Source organism: Pagrus pagrus, assembly GCF_965226575.1.
Source record: "Pagrus pagrus genome assembly, chromosome: 23".
NCBI classification, from domain to species: domain Eukaryota; kingdom Metazoa; phylum Chordata; class Actinopteri; order Spariformes; family Sparidae; genus Pagrus; species Pagrus pagrus.
Genome location: NC_140205.1, coordinates 7,908,719 through 7,928,607, shown reverse-complemented (window position 1 = coordinate 7,928,607; position 19,889 = coordinate 7,908,719). Strand labels below are relative to the sequence as shown.

General features: G+C 44.2%; 1 protein-coding gene across 1 annotated transcript; it reads left to right on the top strand.

The window, feature by feature from the left end:
* The first annotated feature begins 1,311 nt into the window (after positions 1 to 1,311).
* Positions 1,312 to 9,971, top strand: btg1 (B-cell translocation gene 1, anti-proliferative). The gene is made up of 2 exons (XM_084346363.1): positions 1,312 to 1,789; positions 5,475 to 9,971. The coding sequence occupies exons 1-2, from the start codon at positions 1,645 to 1,647 to the stop codon at positions 5,876 to 5,878; spliced, it is 549 nt and encodes a 182-aa protein (XP_084202489.1). The 5' UTR covers positions 1,312 to 1,644; the 3' UTR covers positions 5,879 to 9,971.
* The last annotated feature ends 9,918 nt before the right edge of the window (positions 9,972 to 19,889 follow it).

Genomic DNA, 19,889 nt, shown 5'->3' with positions numbered 1-19,889 from the left:
AGATGGTGTGAGAGGGACGGGGGATGACATGAAACAAAAGGATCAGCGTGGTGAATCATCAGGGCGCCAGGACGACCTGTTGAAAGGTTACTGCAACCTAGAAGTATTGTTTAATATGTAAAGAAACCGAGTTTAACAATCAAGATAGATCTTTAAAATTCAAAACCTGTCCTAGAGCGCTATTTAGATGATTAATTACTAATTCTTCACTTTTATTTGTATGTTATTGCAGATTTTAGGCAAGCCAGTTAAAGAAAATTCTTTTTAAGATGCAAAAATGTGACATTATTGGTTATCTTATCCGTATCGGCCTTGAGAAGCAGGTCATTAGCAGTCATTGGATTCAGCTGGGGGAAAGAAAATCCATATTGTGCATTCCTATTTCATAAAAATATGTCAACTTCAAATTTAAAAACAGGAAAATGAATACTAGATAGGCAAAGATTATGTAAAAATTGTACCGATGCACATTTCAGGATCGGTTTAAAGCTGCAGAGAACATAACAAAGACCTTATCTGGATTCATGAGGACCAGCGTTGGGGTAAATCTGGTTTATTCTGACACTTTATTACAGCTAGTAAGTAGATGTTATAATATAAAAATAAATCAAAAATATATGGCGGACCCTGCCACCCTTCTAGCTTCAAACTGTGTTCTGGGGACCTTTTGTCCTCTGAGAGCAGTTTGTTTATTCAGTTATGGAAAAAATACACGTCTGACTTCATAATATTACCTCATTAATAGAGATTGCATTTCTACTACAAAACTCCATAGTGCCCCTCTAAGGACAGTCAAAATGTGGATTTATTACATCTCTGAGATGTGAACGCTGCTTCTGTGTGATTAGTTTGCACCCTGGAAACACTGCCAGTTGTTCCCAAGCCACTGAGCGACTGGATTTTTTGGATAATTAAACTAAATGTGACTTCATAAGCCTGTAGTACTGCGTTTTCTCCTCATTTAATAGACTAAAGTTGCACAGTTTTGGTCGTATTTCTACAACTAGTTGCTGCTCCAACTTCTTCGACCTCGATCGAGTGAGCTTTTTTTTCTTTGTTGACGTTTGGCTTTGTTTCCAGTCCTTTTTCTCCCTGCCCCCCGTATTTCCGACGGCCAGTGAAGGCAGCGCGGTTTCATGCTGTGTACCTCTGTTTATTTTCAGAGCGGTGACGTGAACGCCGCACTCCTCCTATATGTGGCTCGTCAGACGGACGCCGGCTCCTGATTGGTCAGCCCGTTGTTGCTGTAGCAGCTCGTCTCGAGGCTGTGGGGGATGGGGGAGGGGGCGCTATAAAAGCCCGCTCCGACGCTCCGAGAGCCTCACTCTGGAGGAGGAAAGTGAACAGGGCGGGTTGGTCAACGTGGCACCAAAGGACCCCCCCTCCAACCCCCTGTATTTACCAATAACAGGCGTCTGTTTCCCAGCACTGAACCGTCCTGGCACACGGACTCTGACAAAAACAACAACTTCCCTCTACCTCGACTAAATAAATGCCAAGAGAAACACCAACACAAGCGCCAACAGATACGGATCGACCAGAAGTGGAGACGAACGGTCGGACGGCAAACACGTAAAGACAAGAAGAAGAAAAGAAAAAAAAAAGCAAGAAACGAGCGCGGATCGTCGCCGTTGCCTTTTCTCAATGCATACCCTTTGTGCCCGGGGAACGATGAAACCAGAGATCACCGCCGCCGTCGGATTTCTGTCGAGATTTCTGAGGGTAAAAGGACACGTAAACGATCGACAGGTCCAAACATTCAGCCAAAGCTTACAGGACATTTTGGCAGGTAAGAAAACCACCAAACCCTCTTTTCACACCGCTCGCACCACAAACAACACGTTCACGATTTGAGTTTGGGTTTTATTTTAGCGTAAAATGCCGAAATTCGGCTTTTAATGGGCCTGAGAACGGGTCAGAAGAAGCCTTTCTTTGTTCTCCCCCAACTATCACTATCAGCGATACCGACGCGCACCGCTGTTCGCGCACGTCAGCGAGGGGAAGAGGAGGGGGGGAGGAAAAAACGTCAACGTCTAAACACGACGAGCGCTTAAAAAAAGGCGATTCACGGTCGATTAAAGTGATAGAAATGGGTGTTTTTTCGACAAAAAAAGCTGATTTCGACGGCTAGGCGAGCTACTTTGTTTGGTAGGAGACGAGGAAGAGGGGGAGGGGGTGGAAGAGAGACGCTTGGCTCGAACAAGGAAGTGCGCCCTCGGTCGATGAAGCTCTCGGAGAAGTGAGCAAAACAGCCCCCAGTGAGCTCAATTACGTAATGCGGCTTGATAATGAAGAGATGTGCAATTTTTTAGGGCAACCTTCAGCACTTGCGCCACAAATCCAACCGTGTTTTTCTTATTTTTTGTATGCAAGTGTGCCTCAATGAAAGAAAAAACATGAAATTGTGAATTAATGATCTTCTTACACGAGCTGTTATCTGTATTTTGAACATGTAGCTGAGAAGATAAAACGCATTTTGCGACATTTCCCATTGATTTTTAATGGCACATACCCAACACATTAACTCGTTTAGATTGATAGAAATACATTTGCATAGATGCATTATATAGTATAGGTGAAGGAATTTTAATCTAAAGGTAAATATCCTCCTTATTTTTTTTTATTTTTTATACCCTAAAAAGTAAATAAACAACCCCTTTGTTTTCATGACTGAGTAAACAACCTTTGGCGGACCCTGCCACCATTCTGGCTGCAAAACGTTTATTTCCTCTGAGAGCAGCTTGTTTATCCAGTAATGGCAAAAAAAACATGTCTGAGGTTGTATTATTATCTAATTAATATTAAAGTAATGACTTTGAATTTCTACATACTGCACCTTTTTTAAACCTATAGTGTTTTTACGGGCACAGTGCTGCTCGGAGCTCGCTGCTGTAAACACATTCCAGTCTTGGGCCTCTAAAAGCTGCCATACATCTGCCTGCCTCCATCTCCCGGGCACATACATCAGCAGATGACCTACATTTCCCTACGTAAGGAGCTCACTTATGTAAAAGCGTGTCTTAGTTTGCAGGCCGTTTCAGCAACATGTCGAAATGTCCAGCAAAACAAAGCAGCTAGCCAGCGTTAGCATGCTAAATGGTGTGTTTTTTCAAAGAGAAAATCTTCGCGCTAACGATCCCCAAAGCCCAATTCGACGTCGTGTTTGTAAACAGACAAAAGTTGGAGCTGAATGGCTGCACAGGCCCGAGTGTGGGGGAGGGGATGTTTTGGTGGGAGCCTATAGGAGGACATTAAAGGCGGAGGAGGCAGCGCAGGGTAGTCGGGGAGGAAATGAAGGGGAAGTCCAGTGAAACAAAGCCTAACCCACCCTGTATTTAGATAACATAAACATGAATTATATCGAATTAATGTGAATTAAGAGGTTTAATCTGCCACGTGCAAGACTCAATTGTGAAACTGCTGTCGTTAACAAAACTATACGATTGATTCTGATATCATTTAAAAGCAAAAAAGAAATGTTTAATGTATGTGTGGAAACGACAGTGAGTACCCCGTGGGGCTTCCTGCTACCAAACTAGGCCAGCCCAGAGCTCTTTTGTGCCTGGAAACGCCACAATCACTCACTATTGTGTCTGCCTCCTGAAAAGCCCCACTCCTCTTGTTTGTGCCGAGAGCAAGGGAAGTGGAGGGAGATCAGATTGAAATCGCAGTTTGTAGTTGTGCTGAACAGGGTTTTGATTCTTTCAGGTTTATTAGCAGCAGATTTATGCTTCCAGGAAATGGCTTCGAATGGAAAAACACCCATGTAACAGTGGTGTGAAAGGTCAGCTGCAGTGAACAACAACCCAGTTTCATTAAACTCTTAAGGCTAAGCGCAAACTCGTCTGCTTGCTTTTTCCGTTTCCCCATTTCCTCTCCCCCCTCCTCTTCCTCCCGTGTGCCCTCGTTTTTAAGAATAGGCCCTGCTGAGCTGATCCTCTCCCAGCTGCTCCAGGGTTAGTCGGTGGCTGCCTTTGTGGCTCCGTCCGAGGCTGAAAGATCATCCAGCCCCTTGTGTTCTTTCGCGAGTGCCAGCCCCTCCATTACTGATAAGACATGGGGGGGAAGGGAAGGGGTGTTATTATCCTGTGAATGCATACAGGTGGCCTCCGGGCCCCAGCCTGAATGCTGGCCCACTTCACTTACCCTGTTTTTCACTGGCCACAATGAAATTAGCATGAATGGGAATTCAATATGGACGAGCCATGTCAGAGTAAATGAACAGAACAAAAACAGATTTTGAATTTCAACGTAAGAGGCTTTTTTTTTAATATCCCCAAAAGTGAATTCTCCTGGAAAGAGTGAGCCATATTTTACTTCCTCACACACCCAAAAAAAATCAGGCAGCCAGGAGTCGATTTTCCTCTCATCATCTCAACCACGAAAATGCCTGAAGCATTCAGCGAGTGGCGTCACTCTGAATCACCAGTTTCACTGCGTTTAGTAAACTTCCACACAGACGAGAAAAATAGGATCCTCTCCCTTTAAGAGGAGGTGGAGCCCAGTGTCCCAGATGGCTGGCTGGGACTTCGACACTTTCGGTGTGTTTTTGTTCAGCCAGTCATGGGAGACTTTGTGACACTGACGACGGCGAGGGGAGGGATTGGGCAATTCAATGGGCCTCTTTTTGTCACGTAAGCCCAGGGTGCCGCTGGCCGCCTGTTTATGGCCGCTTATCAGGGCTGTAACAGGTGGTGATGTTTTTCTTTCCTTTCTTATTCCCTCTGCACACAACTACACCCTGTACTTTAGACTTAATGGTACAATACAGTGATTGTTTTTTGTTTTCTTTTTTTCAAAAAAGGTACAGGCTTATTTGACATTTGTAAAACATCCACAGGAACAGGCAGTTATTGAGAAATGCATAAAAGGATTATAAAGTGTTTTTTTAGCAGATTTTTTTCATTTTCATTCAGTCTGAATTTGTGTTTTCAGGTCAGTTTGTTTATTCAGTCATGAAAACATAGCTTGTTTAATTAGTTTAGGCATAAAAACAGCCAATGAAGATCTTTCTCTTCTTGGCCAAAACTACACAGTGCACCTTTTTTTATGTTGCCTCGTGACAAAAAAAGGAACACGTGCTGTTAAGAACACCAGGCAGTAATGTTTTGTTTGAGATTAGATTTATCTTAGCCTTCAGATTGATTTTATTAAAAGAGAATATAATAAACAAGGATCTCGCATATTAAACCTTCATGAACACCTTTGTTTTTTTATTACTTTTTATGATGTTCCCATCTTGCCATAAACAGTTTTGATGGCCAGATTACAGTATGTTTATGAAGACATGTGGACTCATCTAACGCAATGTTTCAACCTTTGTTCAGACGTCTATAGTACAGTGTTTCTGCTACTCAGCTCTTTAGTAATATATTTCTATTTGTCCACTCTTGTCTGGGTCTTCATGACACATTATTAGGTCATCACTCCAAAGCTAAACTCTCCCTCCATCCTCTCTTTTTTTGTCTTTGCAGAGCAATATAAGCACCACTGGTTCCCAGACAGACCCTGCAAGGGTTCAGGTTACCGCTGCATCCGCATCAACCACAAGATGGACCCACTGGTGGGGCAGGCGGGCCAGCGCATCGGCCTGACCATCCAGCAACTCTACCTGCTGCTGCCCAGCGAGCTCACGCTGTGGGTGGACCCCTTCGAGGTGTCCTACCGCATTGGCGAGGACGGCTCCATCTGCGTCCTGTACGAGTCGCAGCCCTGCCCCCCAGGAGTACCGGCCGCCGCCATGGCCGGCTCCCCCTCAGGAAACAGCGGGCCGATGAGCCCCATGGTGGACAGTCACATCAGCTGCAAGGAGGAACTGATGGTGCTGGGCAGAACCAGTCCCTCCAAAGCCTACAATATGATGACTGTGTCCAGTTAAAGAGGCACACCGTCACCCCCGGCCTACGTTTTTTTTTTTGTTCAGGGTCACGTCATGGCTGGTCAGATCATGTGGCCAGGTCAGGGTGAGCCTTTTTAAAGCTAAGAATATGAAATGAAATAGTGAAAGAAGAAAAAAGCAAAAGAGAAAAAAAAGCAGAGGATGTGGCCTATCGTCCAGGTGATGGAAACCTTGTAGGTTTGATATTTTTTACCCTCTCTCCCCATTATCATCTGTTCTGTTGTGTCATTGGATCAGCTGGGCACTCCGTTTTTCGAGGAGAGGCTTTGTGGAAATGGAACTGTTGGGGCAGCTAAACCAACCAACCAGGAACCCCTATGGAGACTGGCTCCGCCTACCCCCCCCTCCCCCCTCCCGACTGTAAACAACATGGTGATCAGCTCCATCTCTGAGGGGGCTCTCATGGACTTTGCACTTTTCTTACTTGTGGTTACTATGGGTACATGTTCAACACCGCAAAAACACCTAAATTGTAAGGAATTTTTACCAGGAACTACCCCTCGAATTTCAAAATCCAGAGGTTATTGTGTGTTTTTGTTTCCTGGGTTTGAATCGGGGGAGTCGAAGTGTAAGACTGAGCATTTCGCAATCCAAGCTCAAGGTAAAGAAACGCCCAATGACAGCATCTCTATTTTCTATATAAAAAAACACCTTTTTGGACCACAGGGAATTTTCTTTATCTTGTAGCTGGAAAATAAAAACAGAGCTTTCAGTCTTAACTTCTGCTCCTCCCTCGTCTACCATCAGCACCGAGCTTCAGAAAACCCTCATCTCGACCTTCTTGCGGCCTGTATGTAAGTGCAAGTGGAATGTGTTGTGACACCTGTTACCTATGGATACCAGTGTGTCCTGTTGCACTGTCGCCCTCCCATCACCCATGTATGTGTAGCTTTCCGGGGGGGGGGGAGGGAGAGGGAAGCGGGGACCCGTCTCCTCTCACCTTTCCCTCAGTTAATGAATGTTGTTGAAATTCACAATCAAGTTTTTTTTTTTTTTTTTTTTGTTTTTTTGCCCCCTTTTCCCTTCCACCACTTCGTCATCTCCTGCATCACCAAAATTCAAAGTGTAGCATAAAGGGGGGGCCTCTGTAACCCACTTTTCGGTCATGTGGCCCTGTTAGAATTGACATTGAATGCACTTTGACGTTAGATTGTGTGGGATGTGTACTTTTTTTTTTTTTTTTTTTTCGTAGAGAAAATCGCCTGCATTCCATCCATTCGAATGTCACCTTTTCACACCGTTTTTATTGCCCTCCTCATTTTTTTTTTAGCCGTTTTGTTCATACTGTAGCTCCCACGTTGAGATGGACTGATGTCTATTGAATCGGGAGCGTGCAACTCTGGATTTCAAAAACCCTTATTTTTACACTGTATTTGAACATTTCAGAGCTGTTTTGACTTTTAAGTGGAGAGTATTTTCTTGGTGTGGTATGTTGGAAAACGTTCTGTCATCCGTTCATATGGCACTGTTCGCTCTGGCAGGATGCAGAGCTAAGCTGTTTTCCCCCCTCAGACACACAGACGGTGATTTGTGTTGCTGATAGAGGAAAGAAAGTTAGCCTGAAAGGTCTGGACTAAGTGATGACTGTGTGAGGCTTTGGCCGGAGGGAGGTCTGGAGCGCCGACTGTTCAGAGATCAATTTTAACTTGAATTCACAAACACCAGGCCTTGTCAGCCTTCTATTTTCATTTAGCTATTTCCAAGGTCTTGCAGGAGGGAGAGACTTCTCCTCATGTGTGCATTGGAGGTGCATTGCCTTACGGAAGACCTCATTGTCATGAATTATGAGCCATTTGTGATTTTAAACGTAATATCAGGCTTACGTGAGCCTGCCTGGTTTCAACCTGCTGCCCAGACCCTCGCTGGAGGCGTCCCCTTTTCCAGCCTGGCAGCTTCAAATCCTCCCCCCCCCATCACCTCTACTGGGGTTCGGGGGGGTTAGAGTGCCTCAAGTGCCACATATCACCCCTCAGCTCAGACCTCCTGTTCAGCCAAGCCAGCATGCTGCTAGCTGACCCCCTGTGGATGCAGGTAGACTTAATGTGACACATATCATCATCCATCACCGTGGGGAGCTGGGTAAGGAAGGCAGGGACGGGGGGGGAGCTGGTGTGAGAGAGGAGAGGGGGGCCAGGGCCGGACTCTTTTTGTCCAGGGCAGCTAAAATCCCTCCAGCCCCCCCACCTCTGGACTTATTCAACATCCCCCACCCTGACCAGAAGCCCTGAACGCTCCCTCAGCAGTGATGGATTTAAAATAAAACAAAACCAGCACACGCGCTTGGCGTGCTCAAGCTGCACTAGGGGGGCTAGTGAGAGATGTGGAAACATGGATCACAGATGAAGAATTGAGGGTACGAGGCCATTGTTTTCTGTTTTTCATCTCACTGGATCGCGCTGCACCTGATTACTGAGTTTGAGTGGCGACTTTGTTTACATGCATATGAAAGGATGTGATGGCTGTCTGACGTACCCCCAACTCCACTCCAGGTGCTGCGGCTGAGCGGTGAACAGCGAGCCGGTAGCAGATGCAGGGGCGGCTTCGGGTGTCGCTCGGGCCTTAGCCGCTGGCCAAATCTGTCACGGCAGGCTGGTTCACCGCTCATCTACCAGACCTATGGGTGTTTAAGCTCCCCTAAGCCTGAGAGGATCATGGGTAATAGAGCTATAGCCTTTGACGCACTGCAACCCCCTTACCCCCCTCCCCTGCTCTCTGCTGATACTCCCTTCAGCAATCTGTGAAAAGCAGTGATTCCACGTTGGCCAGATGGAGAGGAGCTCGCTGGGACGGGAGCCCAGAGCTTTGGTTTCCACGGTGGACACCAGTTTTTAAAATCTCGCTGCTCCATTATAGCTTTTTATGTCATGAGATTTCATGAGATTGGTCTATATTTCGGTCACGAGCGGATCGTCTCGTCTCATCTCACTCTTCTCTCGATGTATTTTATGGTCACACTGGTAGATTTTCTCATATTTCCACTCTGCCATCCCCATTTTCTCCTCTTCATCCTCTTTTTAAGAGGATTTTTTGTTTTAGTCTGGTGATCTAACCCACTTTTAACAGACCTTGTTTTTAGAGCTCCCAAAATTTTTTTTTTTTTCAAAAATTAAAACCCAAATCCCTTTTTCGACACCTTCTCAACTGAACTACCACCACCCGAAAAATGGTTTCTCAGTAATGTCGATTATTTAAATGGCATCCATTCAGCTTGTGCGCACATAGGTTACAGAATTGAGAGTGCTTTTGAGTAGTCAGAGGTAAAATAGCACATTAAAATGCACTAAATATGTCAAGTTGAAGTCGTGACATTTTTTTTTTGAGACGCGAGGAGTCTCTCCTGGAATGTATTGCCAAACTCAGGCCTCGGACATTCAATAAATACCCTTGTGGAAAAGTTGTGCATGTTAAGACATGAAGCAGGAAGGGAACAGCAGTTTTGTTGTTGTTGTTGTCGTCAAAAGTTGTCATTGATTAGTTGAATTATTGCCACTTTCACATTTGAGGTGTTTTTACATATTGTAGAATGTATTGTAACTGTACAACAAATGGTAGAGTACATAACATTACACATGGGAAGTGCCAATAATTGCTATCCAGAGGTGTTTTTAGATGTATTCCTTTTTTGTATTTCATCTTTTAACATGGATAACGCTTTTTCGTAAGTGAAGCCATTTTGTGATGGGAGTGTTGGCAAGGACCAAAGTTGTTTTGGTAAAAAAAAAAATTAGTTTCCATGATCTGTAAGTGTAGACGTATCCTTTGTTTTTTCTTTCTTTTACTTTTTTCTGTTATTTTTTTTCCTTTTTATTTTTTTTTCTATTTACCTACAAAACCAGAAAAAAATAGACAAAAAAATCCGAGCTTACCCAAGAAGAAAAGCTGTCTATCTTGTGATCTCATGTCAGTACATCTTTATCGTGTTCAGTTTCTTTTCCTTGGGTATGTTGTGATGAACTGCTGTAAATTTGTACAGTTCATGTAAATTGATTGTGCGGAAGTTGTACAGATTTCTATATTTTGGAAGAAAAGTTTTTTTTCTCTGTAATAAAAGATTTCCTATCTTGGCATCATATCCACGGTGAGCTGTGTCATTATTTACTCAGTGATTTTAGTCAGGATTATAATATTTACATTATTGAGGTTTTTTCATATTTATTTCCTCCATAACTGAAAAAACAAGCCATTCTTAGATGAATATAAGGTCCCCAGGACACTTGTTTGAAGAGATTAAGGTGGCAGGGTCCGCCAAATATAAACAAAGTATAACAGTATGAAGTTGTGTTGTCTTTTAAGGTCTGTTTATTTAGTTTAAATCATGAAAACAAAGCTTTAGGTATGAAAAAACAGCCAATTCCTGTCTCGACCTCTGACTTGAGGTTTACCTGCAGGTTGATCCGACACTGTATCTTTAACATTAAAGCCTCTCTGGACTCTGCTGTGGCTCCACCGGGGCCCAGACTGGAATTTGACCTCCAAGCCTTTGAGAACCATCTGTGCCAAAAAGGCCTTGCGAGGAGATCAAGTCAGCACTCTTTCCTGCCTCTTGGGACGGTACACTGCACTTTATGTATAAAGGGATTTTTAGGTCACACAAGCACATTAACCCTCCACACAGCTGACTCTGTTTTCTTATAATTCGATAAAGAAATGGTGCCACAGTTTGTGTCTGCTTCGCTGGCGTGTTGGATGACTGTCGGTAATGTTGATGTAGCTCCATATTTTTTGGGAGTAACTGTGGAACATTTCGTAAGCCCGGTTCTGCTTCTCCTTAAAAGGGCCTGTCGACTGCCCCCGATTGGCAAATCCAATCACTTCCAGTCCAAATGCACATGATGTTTTCAGACATTTGGAATAAATCTCTGCATACCGCTCTCCGACCAAATGGAGAGCTGCCTTGCGCTTCCACCTCTTTTAATGACAGGATGCGACAGATGGTACCGTTAGCAAGGACTCTCTTTAAAAAAAAAGTGCTAACTCTGCCAGGGCACCGATATGCACAATACCGCTGCACTCGGAACCAGCTGACTCTGCAAAACCCAGAGTTTGGATTAAGACTGCAATCCTTTGCAGCACTCTGAATCCCCCAGGTTGCTTAGCAGCAGGCGGAAAAAGAAAAACATTTGGCTCGTTTTGACACGCGGACAAAGGAGGGAACGAGATGAGCTGGTTTAGCAGGAGCCGAGGGCGCGGAGGGCACCGAGAGGGAAGGTGACTGCCGTTCAAGTCGGGTTTTACCTCTCCAAACACAGGCCTCAGCAGCTGGGGAGTGTGGGTATTGTAGTCTGTCGGCGCCACAGGCATGTTCGGCCTCGGTGGAAGCAGGTCAAAAATTCCCAGGGTGTGTCCGACTATATGGCCCAGCGTGGTTTCTTCTGAGTGAAAATATCATGTGGGGGGAAGAAGTGAATAAGAGAACCATCCAACAATAACACAAAAGCACAAACGATCCAGATTTAACAGGATTTTGCAATCCTCCCTGGACGGGGTTTTGCAATGACTCATTTGAGCAAGATGTTTTGACACGCATTTGCATCGCTGAAAAACAAGAAGTGGATCGCAGAGTGTGTGCTCGAGAGGTTTTTCACATAAAATAAGGCTGGATGTATGCAGGCCTGATGATGGAGCTTCATTTTAATTGTATGCAAATTAAGAGATATAAGACATTGGCGTATGATTCAGATACTATTGCAGCGTATGTCAGAAGGTTATCAAAGAGTTGCACTGGAGTTTCAGGCCGGCACTGATGAAACAGCAGTGTAATCTGCCCTCCCCTCGCTCTCACATAGCAACACGGGTCACCGTGTGGAGATGGTTCAGTTAGGTGGAAAGATCTGGAAGGTATGGCAGATTACCACCGAAAGATAAGAGAACGATTGTAGTCTGATGCTAAGATAATTGCGATGTTGGGTAATAGTGAATGTTGTGGAATGATAAACAAAGCGAAGTCATTTTTCCACTGAAGGGTTCGGCTCAGCCTGATTCGACTCGCTTCTTTGTACCAGGTACTGAAATCTACGGTGCTTTCCACTGCGAATGGTAGACTTTCCCTTTTTCAGCAGGTCGGAAACAACATGCAGGAGATTTAGTTTGTTCTCTACTCTTAAAACAGGGTACGTGCTAATGCTTTTAGCTTAGCAGCTAATTACTAAATAATGTCTTTTATCTCCAAAGACTTGGATTGCACCAAACAAGCTGTATGGAGCCATTTTTTTTTTTATTTCAGTTGTTTTTTACGTTTTAAAAACAAGTCCCCATCTACTTCAGTTGTTAGGGAGAATGCTGCGACGCCATTTTGCTCCAAAGCTCCAGAAATGTTTAGCGGACTATGAAACTTCACCCGACCTTCCATCAGGATGAGAGCGAGCAGATAATGACTGATATTTCATTAACCTAGGATGTACATTTCCTCCAGATGATATCAATGGGATGGTATTTTTGATACGTCTGTACATGGCGTGGTTTTGCTGGCCGCCATTTTTAAAAATGTGGGTCAAGTGAGTACGAAAATTGCGGTTGCTAAATATGATAAAGTTACTATTCTCTGAACAATCAGCGATCTTCAGTGTAAATCTGAAGTCGCCTTGTAGTATCAGCTCAACACGTTTGGAAATTTGACTGTGGTGATAACAAAAAACACAGCAGGTACTATAAACAAAGGAAAAAGAAAGCAAGAAGAGTCGAGCTGCGCCACACGGCGGAAAAGCTACTTCACTGACCTAAATTCACTGACGTTAACAACTGACTCGATTCCTACTGAAGCGTCGCATTTTCACATGTTTTGACAAAGCACAAACACGTCAGCTTACTCTCTTCTCTGTGTCTGCGGCAACAATAATGTACACCGAGTCTGAATATCGTGTACGAGCGATATGTTGCTGTCTGAGAACAAAGCCGTGGTGAGTGACAGTGCGAGCTGGTGTGTCTGCTAACGGGGGGGAGGCAGGCAGACATCTGGGACCCGCTTCACTGCCAGCAAGATGACAGGCTAGACCTCCTGCAGAGCGTGTGTGTGTTTATGCTCCCCTGCTTAAAGGACAAAAGCTACGCCGCAGCTGCATAAGTCACACAGCCCTCTTTTTTTTGCGAATGTAACGCGCCTCACACTGAGGGCTTTGTGTGTATTTTTAGGGGTGTAACTACTTCGCAAAAGTCAGGTGAAGAGGTGAAGAGCGTTGCCAGGCGTCCCCCGGGACAAAGAAAGTTTGATTTAGCTGCTTTACTAAAACAAAAAAAAATCCAACAGCTGAACGCTTTCCCTGTGAGTGAGTGAGGACAAACTGGAACGGACTTATCAAACGTGTGTCCGTGGGCAAATATTTTATGATCTGGAGAACCACAGCTGTGTTTTTCCACTGGATTCGTATCCTTGTGCGCCCTTTGGAGAGCGAGTGCGTCATTCAGAAGCCAAGGACAAGTTGATTCCTCTTTGAAACAGATCCCTGCCCTGCCTTGCGTGGGTCTCCAGGGTATATAGGCTGTACCAGCTATCGCTCCCCGTTCCCCCCTCGGGGCACTATTCATCCTCAGCGCTGACATCTGCTTTGCCCCTGCCGCACACGCCCTTCCCACCAGCATCCATACGGGGACAATGAAACGAAAAACAGGAGACAGTGAGGACAAAGACTTCCAGCTCGGGCCGGCAATGTTACTAAAGCTTGGGTGGACTGACAGAGGGAGGGAGGGGTGTTACGGGAAGAGGTTAGGATAGTGTGACAGCTAAACAGAGGAAAGCTTTTGTGCTGGTGTCAGATAGTGACTTTTGTTTCTTCCTGTAATCCAATCAAAGCTGGGACACACTTATCTGGCATCTGTAAATGGTGTTTTCTGCATATGTTCTGCCTATACACTATGCCAGCGTGAATAAATAAGCTACTTCTGGCGTGTGAAATCTATATGATAGACTGATGTTTAGGGTTCAACTTTGGTGACCTTGTCTCGACAGGGTTAGGGATAGGCTAAGCGCTAGGCTAAGAGTTTAATTAATTAATAATTCAGCCCGTTTTCACACTCATTGTTAACCCAAGGTTAGCCTTAAACCAAAACTATAACATTCACACTGCATTTCTGCTTGCCCTGGGTTAAATATCCATTAATAAAAAACACAGCTAATGCTAACAATATGTGTTACTACTCCTTACCCCCGTCTCACAATAGCACCTTTTAGCCCTGTGTTTAGTAGAATTTCATAGGCTAACGCTGCTCCAGAGGCTAAAGTCATGGTTAGCCAACTTTGCAATAGACTTTATTCACACGGCGGCCATTTTACCCCAACTCATTCGGCCATATTTAAAGACAAAAATGTCGTAACTCGTTAGCTAACGTTAGCGTTCAACAACTTCCTAGCTAACAGTCCCATTTGATTTCAATGTGTGTGTTTCACTATCAGGTTTAATTAATTTACGCCTGTCTCAACTTATTGTCCTGTTAGCAACCGGGTCGACAAGCTTGCTAACAGTTAGCAAACTGCCAGGTAGCATTCTACGTCAGAGCGCTTCCTGTTCCCCCTTCAGTAACTTTTTATTTAATTAAATGTACAATCTCGAGAGGTAAGTAAACAGAAGCTTGGAGAGCAGCTGTGAGTGACTAGCACTAGCATGTTTTTGAGGCTCGCCAGCTACAGTAGCTGTTTTGTAATGTGTGATTTACAGCTGTCACCGGGCTTCTGTACGTCTTTCTGTAGGCTAACAGTCAGCTGATTTACCGTCTTATGTGGGTAAAGATGTCTTTTTATGGCAGCTGAGAGAAAGAGGTAAAGTAACAGCGCGTGATTTGATCTCTTCAAGGTCTATCTTCAGCAACCCTGTACTCCTTCATGCAAAAATAGATTAGCTCATTACTCACCCCCCTTATCTCCCTCTCTGGTAATGTCCTCTCTTTTTGTCCAGATTCTTCTCATATCACTTCTTCACCACCCCTCCACCCCCTTCACTCCTTCCTACCCTCTCCACCACCACCACCTCGCCCCTCCATCTATCTTTATCCCTCCTTCTCCAGGCTGGCGGTGTCACCTGTCAGCTCACACTCCCACTGCAGAGGAATTCATTCCAGCGTCTGGCACCAGGCCTTATTGGGGTAAGGTGAGGGGGGCTCAGCGGGAAATCATGCGCCTCTTGTGTTTGTACGTTAGCCCGTCTGAGTGACGATAAATGAGAGGAAAAAGCAGCGATCTACGTAGGTGCAGTGCTGAGAGAGTTGTTTCCATGTGACCAATTGTTGGAGCCGCTCTCGGTTCAATCGTCAGCAGATGCTTTTGAGAATATAATTCTTTATCTGTGTACGGAAAAACTTACTAAAAAGAGAAGTCACTCTGGCTCCCAACGAGCATTTCATCCAACTTAATACTTTGCTGCACACTGGCAGAAGTTCAAAACCGGATGAAAGTTCACTTTCATATTCTTGTTCAATTTTGGATGAATTCAGGAATTATGGTAAGCCGTTTTCAGGCAAATTGCATCAGAAAGTTGTTTTTCTTTTGCTGCAGCTCTGATTTGCACTTCTGACTGTGTTCTTGTCCATTGAAGTTCAAGGGAAGTAAACGTTTAAAGCAATCTGTCACACAAACTAGCAAAAAAAACCAGAAAGAATGCAGAAAAAGAAATGCAGCTGAAATAACTGAGTTTACACTCATAACTTAAATCTGTGGCATCAGTGAAGATTTATTAAAGGGGCTCTGCAGAATATCTGTGTTGTGCTTGAGGCCAGGTGTTTATTATTGTTTAGCGGACTCGAAAAGCTAGCGTTAATCAGTCACAGTAGCTCCCATAGTTTTCCATTGTACTATTTCATTGAGTAAAAAGTGAAGAAATAAAGCTCTTCAAATGTCAGTTAGCAGACTCCTTAGCGTGTAAGCTAAGCTAGTTTGCTAATGGGATTTTAAATTCTTTTAAAGAGGCTTTGTGGAACTTCAGTGGTTTGCTGGAAGGCCGTCGTTACTTTATGTTAGCGAGGTTAGCTAACAGTTGGCCTTTTACTCATGAAGCACACATATAGTAACATTAGCATTAAGTTTGAGTGATGTTTTTAGCCTCACAAATCTCTGCTCTGGTGTAGACCTACATCTCAGAAAAATATTGGTCACATTAGCAGCTAAATGCTAGCTAGCAAGTGACATTGGCTGTTAGCTGTGCAGCATAAACTGGATTTTACAGGAACATTTTTCACAAATAAAACCGAAACAATTAGCTGAAAGATGCTAAACAACAAAGTTAAGCAATGATGCTCTGGCATCATTGCATTTTTTATTTTAATTATCCAAGACGCTCTAATGTTTGTGTGTAGATGAAAATTGAGAATACCATTAAAGCTGCTGAAACAAACGGGACAGCATATCAAGGGTAACAGCTAACATTAGCTGCAGTTAGCTTCGTTAGCCCTGCATCTGGACTGGTAGGTGAGTCTCGCTGTTTATACCACTAGCACAGGAATGTAGGACAGGGATGGGCTGTTGCTAGCTGGTTAGCATGCTAACTTTAGTAGATACCTCTGCAACACTGAGAATTTACATACATGTTGCACCTTTAAAAGACAACTTTCCAGCAGCTCTTCCTCCTTTACAACCCTTTCAAACAAACTGAAACGGTGTGTACGTTGTCACAGTCTGTCCCACATTGTGTTTGTAGCCGGCAGCAGTGATACCAACAAGCTCTGCGTCCTAATGATAAGCTAACATGCTAACCACCGCTGATGTCTTCATCCGTTTTGTAGTCTCCCATATGTGGTTATCTGAAAGTCGGCGGTCAGACATGGAGGCAACATATTCCTGCGGTCGGCCTCTCCCAACCAGCGAGCAATGCTCTCGACCACGCCGAGGGAGAGAAAGAGAGAGAAAACCAGCCGTCTAAATATAGCCTAGCCTTGGGGTGCATCGAGAGGCCCGCTGCAGGAGGTCCGGCCACACACACAGAGGTGCGAGTGTGTACATAGCGTACATATGCTGGCTTATTTCATGTAGTCTGAACTCCCTGTATAGAGGCAACAGATGCACAATCAATCACAGGAGCCATCAGTAGCCATTTCATCTGACAAGGAGAAAAATTCCCCAGTGAGAGGCCTCGGGACAGCAGCCATTTTACAAAAACACGAGCTTCACGTCCTCAGATTCTGCACCTAAGCTGCTGTTGCATTACAGAGATCTATTTTTGAACAGTGTTGTTCTGATGGAGATGATGAGGGTTTCGGCTTAATCGCTTGAAAATCATTTCACAGCTCAGCAGCAGAAGAGGAAAGGGGGAGAAAAAAAAAAGCCATTTTACGCCGTTTTACCCTCAAAGCACGTGTTCATTTAAAGCCCTCGCTGCTTGTAAACACGACGCAGCCCGCTAACCTCCAACCACATGATCAGGCCTGCTGTGCCCGACTCGTTTCGGTGTGCGCTCGGTGCGGAGGTTGGCTCGGTTTCAGGCAGTTTGGTTAAGTCTTCTGAGAAACTGACAGGAAAAAAAAAAAGACAAGAGAGCACAGCGCCTCAGCTGTTTCCTGTTTGTGTTGACGCGAAGATGTAATTTACGAGCGAGCGGGCGACACCGAGATGAGGAGATACAATGAGGGAGATAAAGGAGGGTTTAGCAAGGGAATCGGGGAAGGATGAGATCAGGAATTAAGAGCGAATTAGAGATAAGACGCAGAAATAAATTGGGAGATCGAGAAACCGAGGGGGGAGTAGAGAGAAGACACTCAAGAGTTTGATTGAGAACTGACTGGAAATATACTGAGAATGCAAAAGAGAAAACAGCTGACAGGAAGATCCGTTCCTCCCCTTCTCCGCCGCTATGAACACAGCTGTGCGAAAACACACACACACACATACACACTCGCAAAACACTTTGTCAAACGGCTTCAAAACACCCACAGTCAAGACGTAACAGTCAGCAGCGTTCGAGTGTTAGCACAAACACACAGGCGTAAGATGTACAGAACAAACTGTGCCCAGATAAAAAGGGAACATCACTTAATTACATCTACAAATCTACATCTGCACGCACAAAGGCACGTACACACTCATTTTGGCAAGCGCGCACGTTTGGCCTTGCAGCTCTAGCACAACAAAGAGATAGTCAAATAGCAGGTTCAGGCTCATGTGAGAAGGCCCTGGAGTCAAAACACTCGTATCTTATTAGCACGTATTTCCCATCAGCGGCTCACACAAGAACTCGATCACACGCATGTTATGGATTATTTAATTTTCATGAGTTTTGAACAGTGAGCCACCTCGTTACCGGCAGGAGACGTAAAAAAGAGAGAGCGATTTCCAGAAAATGATGACAGTTACAACCAAACATCCCAAACTAATTTGCTTTGAGTTTAACTGCCGCACACTGAGCTTGTTTGTGTCTCTGGGTGATATTGTGACTCCTGTGTTAGTGAGATATGGGTGATAAAGCAGCAGCAAAACATTTAACGTGCAGGAACAGTCGTGACCTACATAAGACGGGGCGGCTTACTGAGTAACTGTAGCGGACTAATTTCCCTATGGGACTAATGTGTTACTCATTACCAGTATAACACCGTGAAAGGTACACAACCTAGAACTGGATACATAACAAAGGTTACGCACGGTGTCCCTAAGAGTACATCTCGAGCTCTGCAGTGAGACTTTTTCCAGTGTGCATGCACTTTTTCAGCCAAACCCGGATGCTCCAGGATTTCCACTTTTTGCCAAGAGGGATTTATCAAGTATGATCTTGTCTCCACCATTAGCTTCTGATGCTGCCAGCGTTTTAAAGGTCATATTACAACAATTGAATGTAGACAAATCATATTTTTTTTTATCTGCAGAGCTTGTAGAATAAAGATTTCTTTTCCTTATAAACATAATGGCTGTGAATTAATCATTTTCAAAAGATGTGCCGGGTCCAAAATGATTGTTGTGTGTGTTAGAATTCTTTAAACAGGGTTTAGCATCAGTTTTTAAGATGATGAAGTGCTCAAATGTTACTGGTGATCCTTAAAAACACTTGAATTTTGGATAAAGTGCTTGAAACTGTCTCAAGTTGTAGGCCTAACTGCATTTCTCTCATAATAAACGGTTCTGTATCGGCTTAGCCAGGTTAAATGGCATGCCAAGTCTACTCACAGACAGGTGACACCTTATGAAACAATTGCAAAACATCATTTTGGTTTATTTCAAAAATAACATCTGATTTAAAAGGTGCAATATGTAAGAATTTATACTCACAACAAACAGGGGCAGCATGTACCCAAAGTAAATGTTAACTGCTGCCAACTCTTCTCTGTTTATACTTCCATGACTGTAGCTACTGTTAGCTTGTTAGCTCAATTAGCTGTGCAGCTAGCCGGACTACCGGGGGGGTTGTTCGCTTTGCCAAAACACAGAACACACTACCACGGGAGCTGGGAGAAAGAGGTTTCCAGGCCCCAGGCTAGCTGGTTAGCATGCTAACTTCAGTAGCTAAGCATCATTTTAGTTGATTTTTGAATATTTTGAACTAAAATGGTTACATATTGCACCTTTATTGTGACGAGGTGCAATAATCATTTCAAGTATTTATATATATATGTAAATAAATATGTGATTTAAAAGCAGATGTTGCTGGAAATGCTTGAAAACTGGTGGGGAAAAGGTGTAGGACCCCTGTGCCAGCTAGAAGTAGCAACCCATGCAGCTTCGAACATGTATGGCTGATACTGCAGTTTAATTTCAGCTTTCCAGAAAGACTGATGATAGGATCTATATATAAGAAATTATTGAGCGGTGTAAGCCAGAGGTGGGGTGGGACTGAGTCCCATGCGGCCTGCATGTGTGAAATTGCCAACACGGAGAATAAAACTGTGGGTTATCTCACAGTTATATGTGGGGCGGCATGGAGAGGAGAAGGACACTGAGAGTGGGTTAATAGAGGGAAGGTTTTAAGTGTGTCGAGGGATGCAGATAGAAGAAAGTGTATTTCATGTTGCTGCATACAGTCCATTATCTTCTCCTCCTGCTATGTTGGACCTTCAGCGGCGACCGTAAAAACCATTTGCAGCGTTG

Coding starts and splice junctions, on each gene's coding strand:
- btg1 (XM_084346363.1), top strand. CDS start 1,645: ATGCATACCCTTTGTGCCCGGGGAACGATGAAACCAGAGATCACCGCC. Junction 1,790..5,474: donor CTTACAGGACATTTTGGCAG/GTAAGAAAACCA, acceptor TTGTCTTTGCAG/AGCAATATAAGCACCACTGG.